Raw genomic sequence first — 20,474 nt, 5'->3', positions numbered from 1 at the left:
CATCTTTGAACAAAATACAAGATATGAAATATCTGAGCAATATAGTTGTATTAATTGCTTATAAGCGCACAAAAACACCCTCATAAGAAACGTTTATGTCCCACCGATCGGCCTACAACCTCTTTCATGTAAAACGCAAGAGAAATCCTCCCTTTGCTTTTCCTTTTTGAGAGAAAAAGATGGCGATGGAGGAACCACTACTGCCAAAGCAGTCGTGAAGAAATGCAATAAATTCCTTGTTGTTTTATGAAAATTTACAACTTTGTGATAGAACTTTATGAGTGCCTGGGTCCTGGGATTGGCCGAGGATGGTCATGTGGATGGGTAACCGTGAACATGAACTTTTTATGATTTCCCAAGTGGTTATATTGCAGCAATCTTTTGGACACCGCACCTTTTGTAGCAACACTGTGCTCCTTCAAGGTTCTAGGCTCTTTAATCGCAAGTTGAAGTTAAAAAAAATAACCTTGTCCCGCGCAGTGTTTACAGAGAAACTGGAAGACCTGCCTCCTCATCCTGCGCTATGCTAATGTGGCCGACTATGATTGTGATTTCCGCTGCGATGGAGAGAGTGACTGACTGTGAGAGATCTGGACACACCGGAGGGTCTCGTCTCATTTTTCATAACTGGATGCTTCCGTCCTGTTGACTAATGTAAATTAAACGGTATGGAGGCGGCCTGTAAAGCCACAGTGGTGACTTCGCGCGCTAATGGCGGTACGGAGCTGGGGCAACAGGAATGCTGTATGGCGAGCTGCGAGACTCGCGGATGCTATCCAAGGATTTAGTGACGGATTATCAACAAAGGTAAGGCGTGCTTGTCTGTCATTACACTCACGCTGTTTCGTTTCACAGAAAGTTTGAAAACAATTATGCAAAACGCAATCATAGCTGCTCTCGCCAATGAAAATATTCAAATTTTAAGTGTGCATAAACCTTTAGTAAATATTAAATTATATGATGACTTTGTATAAGATGTCGTCACTCGAAAGTGCTTGTAAATGTTTACCTTGTTATGTGTGCATGACGAATTTGTATTTGGTTCGGAGTCATATTAGAGAAATACATATCGATTTCGATATGCTCATTTGTGGTTGGCTGAGGGTGTTTGTGGTATAAGGATACCCGTGTCCGGGCTGCGAGGGCGAGGTTTGATAGAGTGGCTCCTATGCAAATATAATTTCTGATGTACAGTCTTGGGCAACCTCTTACGAGGAATCCTTAATCAAAAAGCACGGGGCTATACAACATTCCTTTGCTCTCATACGAGTCCCTAAACCGTGGAAACAAACAAGACGAGGCAAACAACATGCCGTTTTGTGGAGATAGCAGATTATCTTTTGAATATAGCATTGAGACTGGCCGTCTTTTTTTCTAAATCCTCCATTACGCAAGGGCTTGTCAAGTAGTGGTGTAGCGTATCACTTCCAGATCATCGACGCGACGCTTCCAGGTTACTGGACAGTTGGTGCGTCTGTGCGGTGGAGAATGTTCTTTTGTATGTGTCTGCGGGGTGATCTCGCCCACTTTTATTGCTTCATTTCCCCTTTCATTCCTCCTTCTGTGCCATCATCTGGTATTTTTTTTAGACGCTAGACCCTTAGGTGTCCATTTGTTGTCTCCTCGTCAGTAAAAGTTCCCCCACACCCACCATAAAGGCTGCTTCCACAGTGCACTTATGATATATGTTTCAGTCTGTCTGTGCCTTAAACCAAATGTAGCCTACTATAAAAGTGATTTTTAATGTACCACTATAATCATGATCCCATAATAGGCTACCACTACTACAACTACCACTAATATATTATACTGACACAAATCATGCTTGCCAATCCTCATCCAACGTTATTTTTCCCAATGTATAATCAATGGTGGTATTATTGTTCGTATATAATGCGTAATTGTGAGTGATTATATTCACTTCTAGCTGTGTATCAAGGGTCTGGCAGTCTGTCTACCTATATATCTATCTGCAAGTATATCCATTTGTGTGTGTGCATCTCTCTGTGTGTGTGTGTCTGTCTGTCTGTGTGTCCGTTTGTCTCTGTCTGTGTGTCCGTTTGTCTCTGTCTGTCTGTCTGTCTGTCTGTCTGTCTGACTGTCTGTCTGTCTGTCTGTCTGTCTGTCTGTCTGTCTGTCTGTCTGTCTGTCTGTCTGTCTGCCTACAGTTTATCACAATACTTCTAATATCAAAATCAATGTTCTTTATCATCTCACTTGAGTATTTGACATCCCAACAAACAACAGAGCAATTCCTTATTCAGAGTTTATTCAGCAGTACTGCAAAATACAGACTAAAATCCAAAAAAACAAATGACATGATAAAAACAAAGAACCACTGAATGATATGGTATTTAATTGCAACATGTTATAATATGCATTTACTATGTTATAGCATAGTATACTTTGTATTGTATGGCATATTGTCAGCAAAATAGGGAGCCGATCTTATAAGTTCGTCCATGCAGATACAATAACTATCAGGAAATAAAGGATAGCAGCCTGGTGCATAAACAGATATCCTATTCCACTTAACGATGATAGAGGCTTTGTTTTGGATTTAATTCCCAAATGTGATAAGCCGCCTTGGCAGTCTTGTAGCTTTGCAGTAATTCCAGTTGATTTGATCTTGCAGTGACGCAGGTCGCTGCAGACTCTGCTCGTTCCTAACTCTTTGGTGCCATCTAGCGTCCATTTTTCCATAATGCCCAAAAGCCTCCGAAATCAGGGCCTTCTGTCTGGTGTGTATGTGTGTGTGTGCGTGTGAATTTCTGTATGTCTCTGTGTTCGTGCGTAATAGTATACAGTTGAAACGTACGTATTTTGCTCCTATGATTGTGCGGAAATGTGTTTGTCGCTAAGTGCGTGAGCTGTTGACAAACCGATATGTGATCTTTCCAGTGTTGTTGGTCCCTCTTCTGAATTATTGCGTGTAACAAAGCGGCGAGGCCATGGCTGGGGCAGGAGATAACAGGAACGCTGTAAGGGGCGGGTTGGGCTCGGTGGCAGTGAAACGTAAAAGAATGCAGAGGTTGTAAATTCTCGAGCTGCTGTTGCCGCGCTTTGATGTGCCTGGGTTTGGGAGAGATTTGTGGCACACACGCAGAAGCCCAAGCCTTAAGGCTCGATTTCGTGCATCCCCCCCATTTCTCCCACTTGTAAAAAGCCCTTCTCCAAGACGTAAGCGGATGACCGCTCCAAGGTTATTACATTGTGCAGTGAATGGACCGTGTAGTGGCGGCCGGGTGTTAGAGACAACCTGGATTCACTCAATGTAACTTTCACTGTTATTACGCGGCTGACTTTAGTTGGTCATTTGGTGTATTAAATGATGTTCTGGTGTTGTGTGCTCTCTCCCCAAGGAAACAACCGTGCTATAAATGTCATCTGGCAATCTGAGGGTCGTGTTGAAGTGGAGATACAGTGAGACTGGTTGTGGATAAAGGGTAGGGTGTGTGTGTGTGTTGGAAGCATACTGGATTTGTCCTTGGTCACTGTTTTCATTTGGTTTAGTGGGGTCGCACACTCAAGGCAGTCATTTGTAAACACCGCAAGACATGTTTTCACACCGTGTGTATGTGTGTGTGTGGGTACATGAATGCGTTTGTTTGTTGGTGCGTGCATGCGTGCAGCGTGCAAACTTGCGCGTGTGCGTGTGCGCGTGTGTGTGTGCTACATTGAACAGGCTAATTTAGTTTTAATGTCAAATTTAATTTTACAGGTTTATTACCATCGACTGTTGTATAGCCCGTGATACAACAAACAACACAATCATTTCCCTTTGAAAATGAAGTGTGTATTTTACATAATACAGTAATGACTAATTAGGTCTACACTAACCCTATATGCAATTCTATGAGACTAACGCTGTGAACTATTTAATGAGTAACCTGCGTTCTAAGCTTTTGGCTGAAGGCTGATCAGGTAAACAGTCTAGTGACTTCACAAGAGTTGAAAGTCCGTGAAGGACTAGTCACTTTCTGGAGCACAATAATAAATATGTAAGGAAGGGTCTGCCTTGTATCTCATTAACCAGCACAAGTTATTCACTTGATAGAACACTGTTGTAACAACGCGATTTAAAACCACACCATGCTGCATGGGCCTATATAGGCAACGGTAACAATATTTGCCAATGTTGATATAATAACTGTGCGGAAAAGCTTGGTTGTTATAGTCTCCTTTAATGTATGCCTCATTCACATAGGCAATCTACTTCCGTTGAATTCGATATTTCCACGCACTTTCATCCATGTGAAGACTTGCAGAATGCCTTGTACAGAACTGGAGATTCTTCAGAATTCAAGAGTTGTTGTGTTTGCAATGACAATTCATAAGACTGGTATATCCTTGGTTGAATATAATACAATTGACTAAAACGTTTAATATTTAAATCACAGTAATCACTTTCAATAGTCAAAAAGGTTAAAACTAGGATTACTGTTTATGACAACTGTAGCAGAATGGGGCGAACAAGTGTCAAAAGCTTTTCGATAACCGAATAAATTAGGCTACGCACGCTGGTGCGCACTAAACCGTCTGGAAAAGTCTAATTGTTCTACATAATTCTGAATTGTTTCTTGTATTATGGTTAGGCTAAGTGCACGTATATAATAAACACTTAAAACAAAATTACAGTCAAGTAAGAGCTAAGCCTGGGGCATTTGTTATAACTTATGAACACCACTTGTTTTCAATTCCAATCGTGTCTGTGAATTTACAAGCCCCGATAAAATCATAAAACACTAAAACACTTTCCCCAGTGAAATAAAACAAGCAACTACAAAACACAAGACACCACAACTCGTTTACAACTTTCTTATATTTTTATGAAAGGCCTACAACATCACCAAGATTACAGATAGGCCAATGAAAAGATAGAATCAACAAAATTGGCATTTTTACATTATACGCAGTTATGAACTTAGTAGAACACATTAGTGATATGTTTAATCGTGCAAAATATACGTGTAAGTCAATTATCGCCATCAAAATGCTGCGCGTGAAACACATTTTATTCACAGTAGCAAATAAACAAATATACAGAACAATGCAGGATCATGAAAAGAGCACATACTTACAAATATGCGTATGTCATGCGGAACTCGGGGGGGGGGTCTATGAGGTAGTTCCGTGACACATGACAAAAAGTGACAGGCGCGTGTTTCCTCCCTGGTCTGTATAAACAAATCATCACTTTTTCTCCATACAGTCAGACTCATCTTCGCTGGGATTTCCGGTCATAGTCCATAGATATTGTGTAATTTTAACAGAATTGGTATCCAGTGTGTTGCTTCCCATGCAATTTGTGGACAACTTTTCTGCAGTGCAGTTTTGTCCACAAAAGTTATCAAGTCAGAGAACTTCAGCCGGCTTTACCTTGCTGTTCGTAAAGTTGTCAGGAAACCTGAAACGAGACAAAAAGCTAAATGAGAATTGGTTCAGAGGAACAGACATTAAAGTTCGTTTTTACACAACAATAGCCCCATATCATCAGATCATTATGTTAAATTTGCTTAGTTGAGACTGAATCAAATTGACTTATGATGGTAGTTATTATTCATGAATTATTAACCGAGACTTAGACTGGCCCATTTCTCTGTGTACTTTATTAAGAAATGGTCACACAATGGACGTTTTCCGTTCACACAAAACTAAGCCAAACCAAAGGAAGCTCTGTGTCCTGGTTTGAAAGGGAACCAAACTGAAAGTAAAAATACACAGACTGCCGGCGCTACTGGACAGACAACACTTGTGTGAGGACCGGACTTATTTATGGGACTGGCTAATTTATGATTTTGTAAATGCCATTTGTAAATGAAAAACAGATCCAGACCTGACTTGACTCGTGGTAGATAAGTCAGTGAAACATTTAAAGCCTTACAAAGCGTAATGACCTTCCCAGTCAATAATTCTGAAATAAAAACCGGTGCATGAAATGTGGTCAGGGCAGCATGCATGTAAACACACACTCAGACTAGACAAATGCGGTAATAAGGAACGTGTATGATACCGCAACGTAGGCCAGAGCCGTTCAACAAACATTTATAAAAGCCAGGGCTTTCAAAATATTGTATCATGTTCAACTAATATAAGAGTATTGTTTAGTGAAGGCAACTGTTGTAATACTGAATATTCCAATATATTCCAATAAATCTAATAAGCACGTGCATGTTGAAATATACATTAGGTATATTGTCAAATGCCCGGATGGAAATCGCTATGAAAATAATGGGGATGATAATGTGCTGTAAGAAGGGAGAAGACATATCTCATCACATATCTACTGTACTGAGCGAATAAATCAGACCTCTAAAAATATAAACACAAAATATTTCAAATGCAGAAGATAACTCAAACCCCCATTGGTGCGTCTCTATTTGATTTACGTCTTGAAGTCCTTTTTAATGTGATGATTCTTTGAAGGGTTATATTTGTTGTCTTGAGTGAATAGGGTCTTTACTGTATATGGGCTCGCCAAATAACAAATAGAAGGGGGAGAAGTGTCGATGTATTCAATTTACCACTTTAAAATTCCAGTGTGATTCGTATTGTGCAATCTCATTGGAAGGAGAGAAAGGCGAAAGAGAAGCGAGAGAAAAAACGCCTGCTCTCTAGTTTGCGCTGGGGTCCCCCGACGCATGCAATCACAGCCCCCCCTCCAGGGTGCTATTTTGCAGGCACTGACGCACGCTATTGGTCAGCGCCTGGTCAGATGGTACGGTTTCCCTCTGTCCCGCACTGGCACGTCGCCACCCAGCGCCCCCCCTCAACTAAAACCCAATCTCCGATAAACTACTAATAGCTAAACCACTTGGACTATAAAACACAACAAATCATAAACCAAGGAAAAGAACCTGTACCCTCCCAATGAGTTCCTATTTTGTAAACTCAACTTTTCCAGTGACTCTGCCTGGAGGACAAGAGTCTTTCTTGGGACAGATACCGTTATACTCCTCCGGATACACTGATCCTTTAAGACACTATCCCGGTGCTGCCTATGGCGCTACCAGCGTTCAAGACAAGGCGTACCCATCCTCATATTACCAGCAGGCGAGCGGTGCCTATGGCCGGGCCAGCGCCGCCGGTGCATGCGACTACGCAGCAGCCAGCTTTTACAGGGAAAAGGACCCCGCCTGCACCCTCGCCAGTATAGAGGAACATTCGCTCGTCCTGAGCCAAGACCATCGCAAGACGGACTGCTCGGGGCAAAATAAAAGCATATTCGGGGACAGCGAGGACCAGAAGCCCTCGACGCCCGTTTATCCGTGGATGCAGAGGATGAACTCGTGTAACGGTGAGTACACATTGTCATGTCATTTGTTTTTTCTTACGGTTTGTTTTGGTTTTTGCCTGTCTAGGCTGATACATAGAGCTTGCCTATTACATGTGACCTGCAGCTGCACTGTACAGCGCCGGAAGAGCATACCGTGGGGAATATTGTCTCTCTGGTTGTGTCTTAAAAAAATTAAATTGACACATTTGCGTCCTCCATAAGTAAAAAAAAAAAGTCTCCTCATAAACTGGTATTCTTATGGTTCCTATCGCTTCAAGGCTGACATTATTCACGTTGTAGATTAAAATCGCACGGCACACGAACACATCATTGGCAACAATGGAGCAGCAGTTCCAACAAAGATGGGCTCTTATCACAAAATGGCTCGCATTGTTATTCTGACAGGGTTCCAGCTATTAGTGCTCAGTTCGTCACCACAAAAAGACCCTCACTATCACAAAAGTTCAAAATGTATCACAAGGCAAATACATGTCTGTGCTATGGGTTACAGTTAGAAATGATGTCCGAGACATGAAATATGATAGGGAAGCACACTACACAACAATAGAGGAATAAATTAGCGCCATAAATTCCATTCGAGGAATTCCGTTTCGACAACAACAAAATTGCTAAAATAAAACTCTTAATAGACAGTGAGACAGAGCTACACTTCATTGACTGTTGGATATCCTAATATTTGAATTATGATAACTTTAAGTACACCCTCCATAATCCGAACGTTGATTGTCTTCTTCTATATAGACTTTTTATTGTTTTGCGTCTCTAAGCGGAAGCTGTGTGTGACTTGCTAGAAGCAGTGTGGGTAAATTAGTGAATGCTTAGAATTATGATGGTCAATATAGAGCTTCTTGTTCTTTAATGTTAGGATGCGCCATGGTTTGCCCCCTACTGTAGGCTAGAATGTGTTTATGAAGATAAAATACGTTGTTATTAAACTTGCCAAAACGAACATCCCCTCTCTGAATAGCTTATCTTTTTGTATGTGTGGGGAAAAAAACAACAGGAAATAGACATGATATTTCAGTTGCTTATTTGTAAGGCTGGCGCTCATTGTTTGACGCAAAAAAAACACACATGCACGATTCAAATATCGTGCATATTATAAAAGTATTTACATGACCCTATGCCATATGATGTAAACAACACTTTTACGAACTAATTTAAGGGCAGCTTCCAGGACTATATAAATTATATCATTTTTTGCTACTCTACACGACACGTCTACTACCAGTAATGCGTGAATCTTCAGCAAAAGCTCACGAGTTCCAGTCATGCTATTCGCCCTGAGCTCTTTCTCCTCGGACATAGCCTTATTATATCAGTCCTATAAACACAAAATGTTTGACTCTCTCTTCCCTTTCTTTTGACAGGGACCTTCGGTAACCCTGGTCGAAGGGGTCGTCAGACGTACACCCGCTACCAGACGCTCGAGCTGGAGAAAGAGTTTCATTTTAACAGGTACCTTACCCGTAGGCGCCGTATCGAGATCGCGCACGCACTGTGCCTAACAGAACGCCAGATCAAAATTTGGTTCCAGAACCGAAGGATGAAGTGGAAAAAAGAGAATAAACTGATCAACTCTTCTCAGACCAGCGGAGAGGAGGAGGAAGAGAAGAGGTCAGAGTAAAGAAAAGAAGAAGACACAAAAAAAACGCATAAAATGGCTTATGGCACCATCTTCGAATATCCTACAAATATGAAGATACTACTTTCATATGCCCAAAGTTCCCGCCGGTGAAGTTGTGTTTGTTAAATTTGTTGTAGCATTCCAGAAGTTCACTTAACTGTCTATTTTTTTATTGTCATTTTATGTTTCTTTAAAAAAAAATCACAATTCGGGTACCCGAATGGCAGGTTTTTTTTGTGCACTTGCCTCTTGATTTAGGATGCCCCCCCCCCCAAAAAATGGCCATGTATAACGAAACTATTTGAAATATATGTCATATTCGTGTTCATATTTAAACTGTATAGAAATAAAATGAAATTCTCATTGTATGGTGAATGAATGTATTTCTTTTGTAAGTTAAATACCCAGCCTTATCTAGTTGTTTTGTTGACTTGTATAGTTTCATGGGGAGAACAAACTGATCTACTGATAATTCAAAACTACCAAAAGACTGGGTCAAAAGTTTATATTTTATGGATTTTATACGTGGTTTATGTTTGTGGTTTTGTCACAAATAGGTATCTACTTACGAAATCCTTCAATAAAATGTAATAATTATTAAACCTGTCTTGCACGGTCTGCGCGAGCATACTTTATAGGTCTTTGTGATTTTGTCACCTGCTTAGAACGCCATTTACAGTAAGTAGGCTAGAACACATTTGGCTCAGGAAGTGAAATAGGCCTAGGCCTATATAATTCACAATTATGTCCAGAACAAAACTTGTGGATAAGTATTTGAAACAGCAAATCACAGGAAAGCTACCATTTCTCTCTTTGAAAACGTATTTTAATGAACTGTCTACCATTTGGCCCTGCATAAAAAAAAGCGAGCACCGTCCATCTGTTGCAGTTATAAAGGTATGAGCAAACACTGACTTGGTCATAAACCAAGGTTTGCTCTTTCACAGGTGTATGAAACACACGAATGTAAGTTTGTCCAAGGCTAGTGAAATACTTACGGCCCAAACAGTGACAGCAAACTTTGCGAGGCTGATTGAATTAATGGGTGGGATGGAAAGTTGACCTGTCCGCCCAGAGACTCACCCAAACACTCAAGTGTCCAATCCACGACCCCATGTCTCTCAATGGTCACGTTCCCTTTCCAGGTACCATCAGTGTGACATTTCATATGCAATAGAACCCTCGGGCCTGGTATTCCCTAGTAGATAATTACACACAAATTATCTGGAAATTGTCATCCGACAACCTCCCCAGTGTACATGACACATAAAGTAACAGTGTTGTCGTTTGGAGTTAAACCGCACAAATACATATGGGGATACTTGTTTTATTTAATGTAAAATTTATTCAACTAGGCAAGTCAGTTTAGAACAAATTCTTATTTACAATGACGGCCTACACCGGTCAAACCCGGACGACGATGGGCCAATTGTGCGCCGCCCTATGGGACTCCCAATCACGGCTGGATGTGATACAGCCTGGAATCGAACCAGGGTGTCTGTAGCGACGCCTCTAGCACTGAGATGCAGTGCCTTTAGACCGCTGCGCCACTCGGGAGCCCCATACATACTTGTGAACTACAGCTAAATGTATAGAAGTGTTTATTGCTTGGAGTAGACTGATATTCTCCAGGCTTCATGTTACAGAAGTAGCACACACACGTATACACACACACACAGAATAGCCTCATGTGTGATATGTGGATACGTAGAATGCATACGTATCAATCTGTGTCTCCCCTTGGAGATAGTCTGGACTATTTCAACTATCATTTTCCGGTCTTTATGTAAGCACACAAGTATGTTCTGTATAGGGGGGGGGGGGGGGGGGTTACATATCATGGTACACATAGCCTACATGAAATAACTTGCGCCTTTCAATCAACAAACCATAAATCAATCGTTACCGTAGATCATGACTTCGCATTCCTCTTGTGAACAGCAACACGTTTCCAGTCAATGACTTTGCATGAATGGTGCCTCAGAAAAGAGCGTAGAATACAAAGAGAAATTGTGTGACGTCGAAACAACACGTTGATTTCCTTTCACGGCTAGGCCTACTCCCCGACGACATTTTACTTACGTGTAAGACACACTAGCAGGTGTGCCATTACCTTGGACTGAGGGTTTACTATTCGCGTTCGAGTCGAGACCTATTGTACGCTATATTCTACATACAAACCTTTCAGACTTCCTAAAAATAGTCTCGTAACCTCATATTAATAATACAAAAAATAATTAGAAATTAATATGACTAATATCATAGTGTTCAATATCTACCAGGTATTATCATTATTATAATTAATGATGATATATGACGGAGAGCCAGTGTGACTCAAATCTTACGAGAAACTTCCCCTGGGCATGGTAGAACGAACAGGACTCGCCATCATAGCTATTAACGTTATTAGCTGTAGTGTGTGTGTTTCTCTACTGTATCAATATTCAGTTATTAATGGTGCATTTATTGCAATGAGCCCACTTTTTCTCCCACAGAAAAGGTTAGTAAAGACGCAAAATAATACTGCAATCCCAACATCCAACAAAAGAAAGTTATGGGGGAACAAATCATTTTTATTCTTTCCGAAAAGAGACCTAGATCCTAACTAAAACTCATTCTCCTAAATCCTTCTTTACTGCATTAAATTAAATTCCCAGTAGGTGACGCTCTCTGCCAACACCGAGCACAACCCTGCAATTGGGAGGCACACGTTGACTTGAGTCTAACGACTCCAATCTCGTCATCATTTGTAACCATAGAGCATGAATTACCTCTTGAAGTCATCAGTGAGAATTTACGACTGGTCAACAAGAGCACGTGATTCTCAAACGCACCCCCACCCCCATATTTGGCCGCATACATAGCAAAAACGAAGTACAGTGCATTGCTATAATTCATTAATACATCATAAATCGTGAAGCACAGCGTTATAACGACCAAGATCTACAAATCAAGCCCTCTAAAACAACCTAAATGAGCTCTTACTTTGTAAACTCGTTCTCAGGGCGCTACCCAAATGGCCCCGACTATCAGTTACTAAATTATGGAACTAGCAGCAGCGCTATGAACGCCTCGTACAGGGACTCCAGCACCATGCATTCGGGCTCTTACGGCTACAACTACAATGGCATGGACCTGACCGTCAATCGTTCATCCAATACTGGCCACTTTGGGGCTGTTGGGGATAACTCCCGGGGTTTCCAGTCTCCCGCTCCGGAGACGCGGTTCAGGCAGCCGTCAAGCTGCTCGCTTGCGTCCCCGGAGCCGCTGCCGTGCTCCAACAGCGAGAGCCTGGGACCCAAATGCTCCTCGCCCCTTTCCGACCAGAGCGCCTGCACGACGGGAAGTAACCTCACCAACACCACACATTTCACTGAAATAGACGAGGCGAGCGCTTCCTCCGAGACCGAGGAGGGCACCCATAGAGCCAGCGGCAACACCGCCGCCCGGACGCAGCAGAAGCAAGAGTCCACAGCTACCTCCACCACCACGGCATCGAGCGATGGCCAAGCACCACAGATATTCCCTTGGATGCGGAAACTGCACATTAGCCATGGTATATAGCCTTACGTGATGTCTATCTTGACTTATTTTGATATCAGAAAGGTTGTGTTTTGTGTGTTCGCTTTATTCGTTAGCGTTTCCTCTGTTGCTCCCGATGGTGCCTTTATTTGAGTAAATTCCACAAAAGCGCCATAAATCTGTCAAGAGGGTAAGCCTCGCAAACCGTGGTCTAGAGAATGGAACGGGGTGAGAGAGAGAGAGAGAAGGCAAAACGGCAGGAAGACTTAAAAGTTGTTGTTCCTTTGAAAAGTTAAGTTTTATTACGTGTGGGAACTTTATTACTGCAGGGTGGGAGAAAAACGGCAATAAAATGTGGAGAATGGAGAAAGCTAGTGGAGAAAAGAAGAGTGCGATAAGTTGGGGGATGTGTTGAGGACAGTGGCTATTCAGGAAAATAAATTACTAATGTTTTAACCAAGCATGTTCTTTGTAGTGGGGAATAAATGCCCAGTGAAAGGAATGCATTGATAGCCTAAAAAAAGACACAAAAATACCCCAATACAGCCGGATGAGGCGTATAACAGCATTTGGCGTAGTTTTATGTGCATTGATAGCCGTAGCCTATATCGTTGGTCTTGGTCGTGTGTTGTGTTTACAAACGCGTGCTGGCCAAAGTTATTCAGTATTTTGCTTCTGTGATGCTTTTGGTGGTCATTTCTAGCTAATGTTTATCCCCTTGCGTTTTGTCCATGCTATTCAGATATGACTGGACCAGACGGCAAAAGGGCCCGAACAGCATACACTCGCTATCAGACGCTAGAGCTGGAAAAGGAGTTCCATTTCAATAGGTACCTTACCCGGAGGAGGAGAATAGAGATAGCCCACGCGCTGTGCCTCTCAGAACGGCAAATTAAGATCTGGTTCCAAAACCGAAGAATGAAATGGAAAAAGGACAATAAACTGAAGAGCATGAGTCTGGCTACTGCAGGTAACGCTTTCCAGCCATAGACGTCACGCAAGTAAATAATACACTACGTGGGGTGAAAAGAATACACACATTCAAAATAGTTTTTAAAAACACAATAACTGAGTACTGTACAACGCGGCATCTTTTGGCATGTTGTTGATGTTTTAGGGCAACTTATCTTCTACTGTTGTACTGCTTCTATAAAAAACAGTTCATGTTCATATGTTGTTGTCTTTTTAATACAACAGTGAGTATTGTTTGGAGGGGAAAAAAAGAAAAATAGCTATCAATGCCGCCCGTTGTAATTGTTATAAATATCGTTTACGTGTCAAGTGCTATGTTACTGCTTTCTTGAAAGCTGGCATGTGAGCTCTTAATTGTTATAACTTATTAACAAACTATAACGAATATACTTTTGAGTTTACAGCTTTAGAGACTCCTCTGCCCAAATATGAAGTTCTTAAGCTATATTAAACAGGCCCCTGTATTGCTTTAGCATGAGTCTCGGTGTGTTATATATGGTGATCTTCATGTTTTCATACCATTGTTTGAATCATATCTTTGGATTTTGTCATGTGTTTAAATTACCCATTTATTTTTTGAAAAAAAGGAAACCTGTATAAAAAAATATTGACTAGAATTCCTGTATCCGTTCATACGTTTGTATAGTTATATTCAAAATGTAATTGTCTATTATTGGATCATGCTTATGTTCCAGAAAGGATGTATATATTAGACATTTTTAATGTGACCAATTGGCTATTTGTATTGGGCAGAGTGAATGACAAGTGCGTGGGGGAAAATGACAATTGTCATGTCGGACTGCCTGTAAGCATTTTGCCAATAAGCTTTTTGTATTTGTTTGTAGCTTACATTGGAGTACAAAATAAAGTTCCTCATACTCAGACCAAACTCCTCGAGCACACTGCTTGTAATTCTGTACCCCCTGCCCCTACCCCACAAACGACCCACCTGGGGTCAAACACGCATCAAACTCCCAGAACCTCGTGTACCCACTGTCCAAACCTGGTAGACGTATATCCTTCTTTGTACGACATCAGCTGTCAATTCGTCTCAAAACAGTATCAAAATACTTCGGGAATATGTCTAAGTCTTCCACAAATGCATTCGGACAAATGATAGGCCCAAGTTACATCTTAAATGGAACAATCGCAGTCACGGCATTACGCACAAGGACATAGCCACTACTGCAGTCATTTCCATTTTTTACTGCAACCAAAGGGACATGTGACAATCAAAGCGGCAAAACTACTGAAACTCAACTAAAATACACACCGAGCACACACTCTTGGCCCATCCCTTGTTGACAAACTTTGACATCCAAAACATTAACGAATTGGGCACTTTTCTGTAATGATTTCCTCACTGTTAAACGGTGCCCCTCCTGTACAAATTAGTTTATGTCTCACTTTCAGTAAACAAGCACTGAACTTTCAAACTTACCGGCGGGTCCTCAACCGTTCTTTCTGGTCCTACGCTACTGTTTTAGAGCCGAGTAAAGGTCCTGCCAAAAATCCCCATCTGCACGGCGCTGCCTGGCCAATTGCGTTTTGAAAATTTGCTTTCCCCTTTGGCCAAACTATACAAAAAGAAGCTATGACATTTACATGTCAAACGGATGAGGGTTTTATCTTGAAGTTAGACCGTAAAAATCGCCCAGGCCACGGACAGATACCCCTTACTGGCTCTCAAAAGTCACGTGGGGTCCATAAAGTTAGTTTTATGGTTTTGGGGAGTTGACAATATATATTTCACATTCTAGAATGCAAGTGGCGGTTTAACTGCTTCGGAGGGATTCTAAAGGGTCAGTAGTTAGACAAGAGCTATGTAGTAGGCCACTGCAATGCCCTTGTCTGGTTCACACAATGTCTGCGCTCCAGTTCGAACCATTTCAAGGCAGACATGTAATCCGTGGACTGTATGACTGCACCAACTGCACAGTAAGTCCAGTTTTAAGGCTTATTTGGCTGGTGGCTAGGCCTAGGGGCAAGGGAGGAAGGAGAGGGAAGGCTTCGTTTGTACTTACTGTGTCATTTATTTTACTCTCAACAGCGGTATTAATATGATACTATGATACTATGATAATATGAGTCTCTGGACCTTCCTATATTTCGGGTATTTTAGTTAGGCCTATCTGTTATGTGTGGGGACATGTGATACAGGCGTCGTAGATACATGTGTTTATGTGTGCTTGTTTATATGCTTTAATTGTGTATTTGTGGATGTAACTACACAACCCGTGACTTCCGCCTCCGAGGGAATTCATGTAGACTCAACTGTCGAGGGAAGTTACTTAGACATATAGCCTGTCGTTTTCTATTGTCATTTTGCATCTATGAAATAAAGTTTTGTTGTAGTACACACTTTTGACATCTTGATTTGGAAGTATTGTGATTAGATATTCAAAATGATTGAACATTTCTTGTCAATAATCTCATAATGTATATATATATATTTGTTTTATGCTAAAGCGTTAAGGTGCTTGGTAACCTGGAGTGGAGTTGCTTCAGCAACAAACAGATTGCAGCAAAGGCTACTCGACGGTCATGACGATGGGTCCTTACACAGTATAGAGCTGTGATCAGAAAAAAAAACAAGTTCAAAGTGATTATGAATATGAGCGTGGTATGCGTGATTTTGGTTCTACATTGTTTCCACCTGTCTGATTTGAGAATCAGATATGCTATTGTGATTATCCAGTGGGCAATAGATTACCTTTACCCACACTGGTTTAGTGTATGGAATGGATATCAACACCAACAATCAGAAAATGTCACCAAAGTGCGCTATGCCAAATGCTAAATTCCATGATTTTTCATAGAAAGACCACACACACACACACGAACTCACACACACACTATAATGATATGCGTCCTGGAGGTACAAGCAAATCTTTGTTTGTACCCTGCCCAAGTATTTTCAAGCAGGGAGGGTGTGAATAACAAAACTGGATACGAACATTCACATTCGACCCCTGTATCAAAATCTCCATGTAGGCAGGACAATTTCGAGGAACAAAGACTTGAATTAAAATCCTTGAGATATATCCAATACCATGGAAATTGCACCTCTGTATGACGTGTGATTAAATCCCTCATGTAAATTGTTTAATAGTTGTGTCAACGCGACACTTACATTTGAGACCAAATGTAGTTGAACTCAGTTGTAAACTTTAAACTCTAAATCATTACATGTCCTTGTGTAAAGATCTTTATCGTGGAATCTCTGGCAGTTACTGTCGATCAAAAAACAGAGGATACAGACGTCCTTATTTTAACAATTAATAACTATGTAGTCTACCCAAAGCAGCGGGCGTCCGCAACAGAGATAGGCTAGCGAATAAACGGCTGCTAATAGGGAGTGATTTTTATTTCGGAAGTTCCTCAGAACTCGTCTCCAGATATCCAACTGTCATTAATTATTTTCTCTCAGATCTATCCCAATGTGTTTTCAATATGGGGACGACTGGCCCCAAGTATTTTCAACCGTTTGAACAGTTCGTGTTTGTAAGGAGAGTTGTGAGTATTATAATGCCACATATTAGGAAAAAACTACTTTACACACTGGAATATTTACCATAAAAGTTATTCAGAATCAACAGGTTTGTTTAGCATTGTTCATATTCATGACAGGCCAAAATTAATTAACAAGGATACGAGTTTTAATATTTCTAATGGCAACTTTTGCATTTGATATTCAGAAAATGGAAAATCCACTACGGGCTTCTTCATGAGACCTATTTAAACTTCTATTCATAGGACGAATATGAGCAAGACAGATGTGAACACGTTATTAATGTTTAGTTTCACAATAATAACTATATCACAATAACAATTGCCAATGAGGTTAACGTTTTATGCGTAAATATCAGATTATTTTCCACTGAGACTACATTTAATTGCACTTTCGCTTTTCCCAAATATTATCAAATCAACAACACAATAGAATTATTCAAATCATATGTTCAGCTGATGGGAAGCGTCCCATACGGTAGACAATTTGAGAACCCAATATTGTCCAGTGGGATTTTAGGCCTAGTACATGTTGTTGTTTTTTTTACATTGATTCCTACAGCGTCCTATTTATTTATTTTTTTAATTATTGCGTTTCCGGTGTGATTTACTCTTGGCTCGTTCCGGTGTGTGTGTGTGTGTGTGTGTGAGCGCGTAACAGAGTGAGGAAGTTCCAGCCAGTAAACAGGAAGGCGAAACTCTGGTTGGGAGGCGAGGTTAGGGCTTCCATTTCATTTTTCATCGGCTGCCTTTTGATAGTGATAGCCTACATTCGGAAGGGCTCTGGCCAGAGGCCTCAGCCCGTCACAGAAGTAGTGTGCGACATGAATTTTTACCTCTTCAAAGTTGTCCAACGGGTTCACCGGCCTAGACCCCCACGAAGTCGAGCACTTTGTTTTTTCATCATCTGTTTCCCGTTTATGTAGTTTTTGACAGTCAGAGGCTTAGCACGAGCATACAAGTTTGTAGATGTGTTGGGTGAGTAACTAGGCGACAGCTTTTTCATTGCAAGGTGTGTGTGCTTTTACGTGTGGGTGTGGGGTGTGTTTTGGTGATGTGTTGGCACAACACGAGAGAGCAGAGAGAAGCGTATGCGTAAATGGGTCTGAAAAACTGTATGGTGGTTTTAACATAAATGATAAAATGTGTGTTACAAGTCTTGGTCTTATTCAGTGCTTTCAATTTGAGACCTGTATATAGCCAATTTAATTTGAGTTTGAAGATAACATGACTGACCTAAATCATCTTGAATTATGACAAACTTGTTAATGCAATTTGGAGTTGCTGTTGCTTGTGTACAATATGAACACGACTTTCCCTTTTGTCTGGGTCTCTACGGTTATTTTGTATCACAAAAACCTCAAAATCTTTCCGGTCTTTTCGATGGAGGACCTGGAACATTCGAACGCCACAATTTCGAACGTTTAAATTGCCATTTCAACAGCGTAATGTGTTTTGCATATTGATAGGGGTAATCTGGGCGCATATCTCATCCATAATGCATAGGGTGTCACCGCGAGGTCAGCAGACGAGCGATGCAAAGCGAGCTCTATCTGAGTGCGCAGGCGCAACCACAATACAGCAAGCCCATCAAGCGCAGCCACGTGCCGTGTTTACCCACCGACAGGGGGAAAATTAATTAACAAAGTTGTTTTTATTTACTTATTGTTTACCCGCTTCTGTATCCGATTCTCAATGTGAAAGGGGGGGGGGGGGGGGTAAAGGCAACGAACATATCCTAAATGTGTCCTGCACGTGGCCCATGTAGTGTCCACCTTTGAGAGAGGATTTCAACGGAAACGCGCTGAATACTACAACAAATCTGATATTCCTTGCGTTGAGATAAGAACTTGATAATGCCAATTCCTTGTTAAAATTCGCTAAGATTTATGATAAGGGGATCACCCTCCTGCAAATATTTGAAGTTGTATATCACCTATATTAGATGTGAATTCCATGCATGTTTACGTTGAGTGATTACTGGAGGAAAGGGAATCTGTACATCATTTCATTACTTCAACATATTCCCTTCATTCCAGAAACAGCTATTTATATTTTTGCAACTTTTCAAATTATTATGTAGGCCTATGTATGTGATTTATTTTTCACATTGCAGATTCTTAACATTTCCTACACTTCTAAACTAGTTGTTAATGGTTTGCGTCTTTCAATTCTATCTACACAATAATAATAATAATAACAAAAGTTTAACAATGAAACTGGGCCATTGCTGATCAAAATGTCATGTGTGAAAGAAGCTGACTGTTTCATATCGAATCTAACACTTACCAATTGATGTTAGCATTACAAAGCATTTGTATTTCCCCCAAAAAAAGTTTAGTTAACTTTGGTGATCTTATTCATCCTCAAAAACCACTTTAACATGATCCAACCATACACCACTAAGTAGGCCTACCTATTTTCACAAATATCTATACAACGAAATATGTTTTGTGTCCTATTTCTCTCTCAATTTTACTCATGGTGCATACCTTTATCAGGCTAAACATTTTCTGGAGTAGGCCTTAAACCTAAAAGTATTTCTCCACCAACACAAAAAGCTGAACGTCTTCCCATGTAGTCATGTTTACACAATTAGATCTGTGCAAAGAAATATTCCCTTTAAATGCAACTCTCTCCCGTCGCCAGCAGAGCCCGCTTTAGACCAAGTTCATAGCCACAAGAGAGAGTTGTAAACCCGCTTATCTTCCATCCACCTAGCGCTTCGACCATTTGAAACATAACAGTCGATAACCTAAACACTGTTCTTGACTAAAATAGCCCTCTCAACTACGTAAAATTGTACTTTGATTCCACAAAGTGGAGACCACGAGTCGAAACAGCCTTACTAAAATACAGCCAGGCGCACATGACAAACAATTCACGTTGGACTGTCTATCTCCCTGTTTTTCGTTGCTTTGTTAACTACACGAAAGGCAACCAGAAAATAATCCAGCAGCGTCTGCTAAAAGCAGCTCTGAGATTAGAGAGTTAGCATCGTACACTCCCAGTCTTTCTCTTCTCCACTGAAGCTAATAAAGGAAGGTGAATCCAGTATTGGTCGATTGGTTGTATAGCTGCATGGGGTCAAACAGTTGAGGGGTCAAAAGTTTACGTCGTGCGTGACTCTGCCGTCAGCTTGTCGACTCTGTATTCTAGACCAATTGCTGGGTGTCAATGGCAAAGTGGGAGAGGAGAGGGAGGGAAAAGAGAGAAGGAGGCACGAGGGAGGGGGCTACGGAGATGAGAGAAATTATAGGGAGAGGAGAGGGAGAGGTGAAGGGCTGACCTTCGTGGTAACAAAGCAACCCCCAGCGCGCGATGGAGAGAAAAATGGACGCTTAAATTGAGGGAAGAAACGGAAAGATTTGGTGACATTGGGGGTCTCTCACGCATATTACAGGTGTTAGCTCTCCCCAAATGTCCTGTCACAGGGACAGCGGGAAATATCTGATGGCTCGTGCAATAAAATTGTATTTATTTTAAACAGAAGCATTACGAAGAGAACGAGAGTAAACTGCCCATACATAAACTGCACGATGAGGA

At 41.2% G+C, this 20,474-nt stretch overlaps 3 protein-coding genes and 1 long non-coding RNA gene across 8 annotated transcripts in view; 3 read left to right on the top strand and 1 right to left on the bottom strand.

The window, feature by feature from the left end:
* Positions 1 to 300: 300 nt before the first annotated feature.
* The window catches only part of LOC110486166 (homeobox protein Hox-B3a), a 57,168-nt gene continuing 36,994 nt past the window's right edge, over positions 301 to 20,474 (top strand). For 2 of the 5 annotated variants that reach the window (XM_090196254.1, XM_036940824.2), the window contains exon 1: positions 301 to 807. The gene's annotated coding sequence lies outside the window, so the exon portion shown is untranslated. Of the gene's footprint in view, positions 808 to 15,220; positions 15,357 to 17,610; positions 17,907 to 20,474 lie in introns of those variants that run through there. The other 3 variants (XM_036940823.2, XM_036940825.2, XM_090196255.1) reach the window with 3 other exon arrangements.
* Positions 4,805 to 15,017, bottom strand: LOC149978895 (uncharacterized). The gene is made up of 2 exons (XR_016485908.1): positions 14,860 to 15,017; positions 4,805 to 5,407 (listed from the first exon to the last, which is right to left on the bottom strand). It is a non-coding gene; the product is annotated as an uncharacterized LOC149978895 (long non-coding RNA).
* LOC110486169 (homeobox protein Hox-B6a) lies at positions 5,719 to 9,526 on the top strand. The gene is made up of 2 exons (XM_021557583.3): positions 5,719 to 7,297; positions 8,668 to 9,526. The coding sequence occupies exons 1-2, from the start codon at positions 6,871 to 6,873 to the stop codon at positions 8,922 to 8,924; spliced, it is 684 nt and encodes a 227-aa protein (XP_021413258.1). The 5' UTR covers positions 5,719 to 6,870; the 3' UTR covers positions 8,925 to 9,526.
* Positions 11,710 to 14,307, top strand: LOC110486167 (homeobox protein Hox-B5a). Its single transcript, XM_021557581.3, has 2 exons — positions 11,710 to 12,480; positions 13,189 to 14,307. Exons 1-2 carry the CDS (start codon positions 11,898 to 11,900, stop codon positions 13,434 to 13,436), a joined length of 831 nt encoding a protein of 276 aa, XP_021413256.1. The 5' UTR covers positions 11,710 to 11,897; the 3' UTR covers positions 13,437 to 14,307.

This window comes from Oncorhynchus mykiss, chromosome 13, assembly GCF_057628025.1.
Source record: "Oncorhynchus mykiss isolate SJ-2025 chromosome 13, ASM5762802v1, whole genome shotgun sequence".
Classification (NCBI taxonomy): domain Eukaryota; kingdom Metazoa; phylum Chordata; class Actinopteri; order Salmoniformes; family Salmonidae; genus Oncorhynchus; species Oncorhynchus mykiss.
The sequence above is the reverse complement of the archived record's forward strand: the minus strand, read 5'-3'. Positions and strand labels throughout refer to the sequence as shown.

Coding starts and splice junctions, on each gene's coding strand:
- LOC110486169 (XM_021557583.3), top strand. CDS start 6,871: ATGAGTTCCTATTTTGTAAACTCAACTTTTCCAGTGACTCTGCCTGGA. Junction 7,298..8,667: donor GAGGATGAACTCGTGTAACG/GTGAGTACACAT, acceptor TTCTTTTGACAG/GGACCTTCGGTAACCCTGGT.
- LOC110486167 (XM_021557581.3), top strand. CDS start 11,898: ATGAGCTCTTACTTTGTAAACTCGTTCTCAGGGCGCTACCCAAATGGC. Junction 12,481..13,188: donor GAAACTGCACATTAGCCATG/GTATATAGCCTT, acceptor CATGCTATTCAG/ATATGACTGGACCAGACGGC.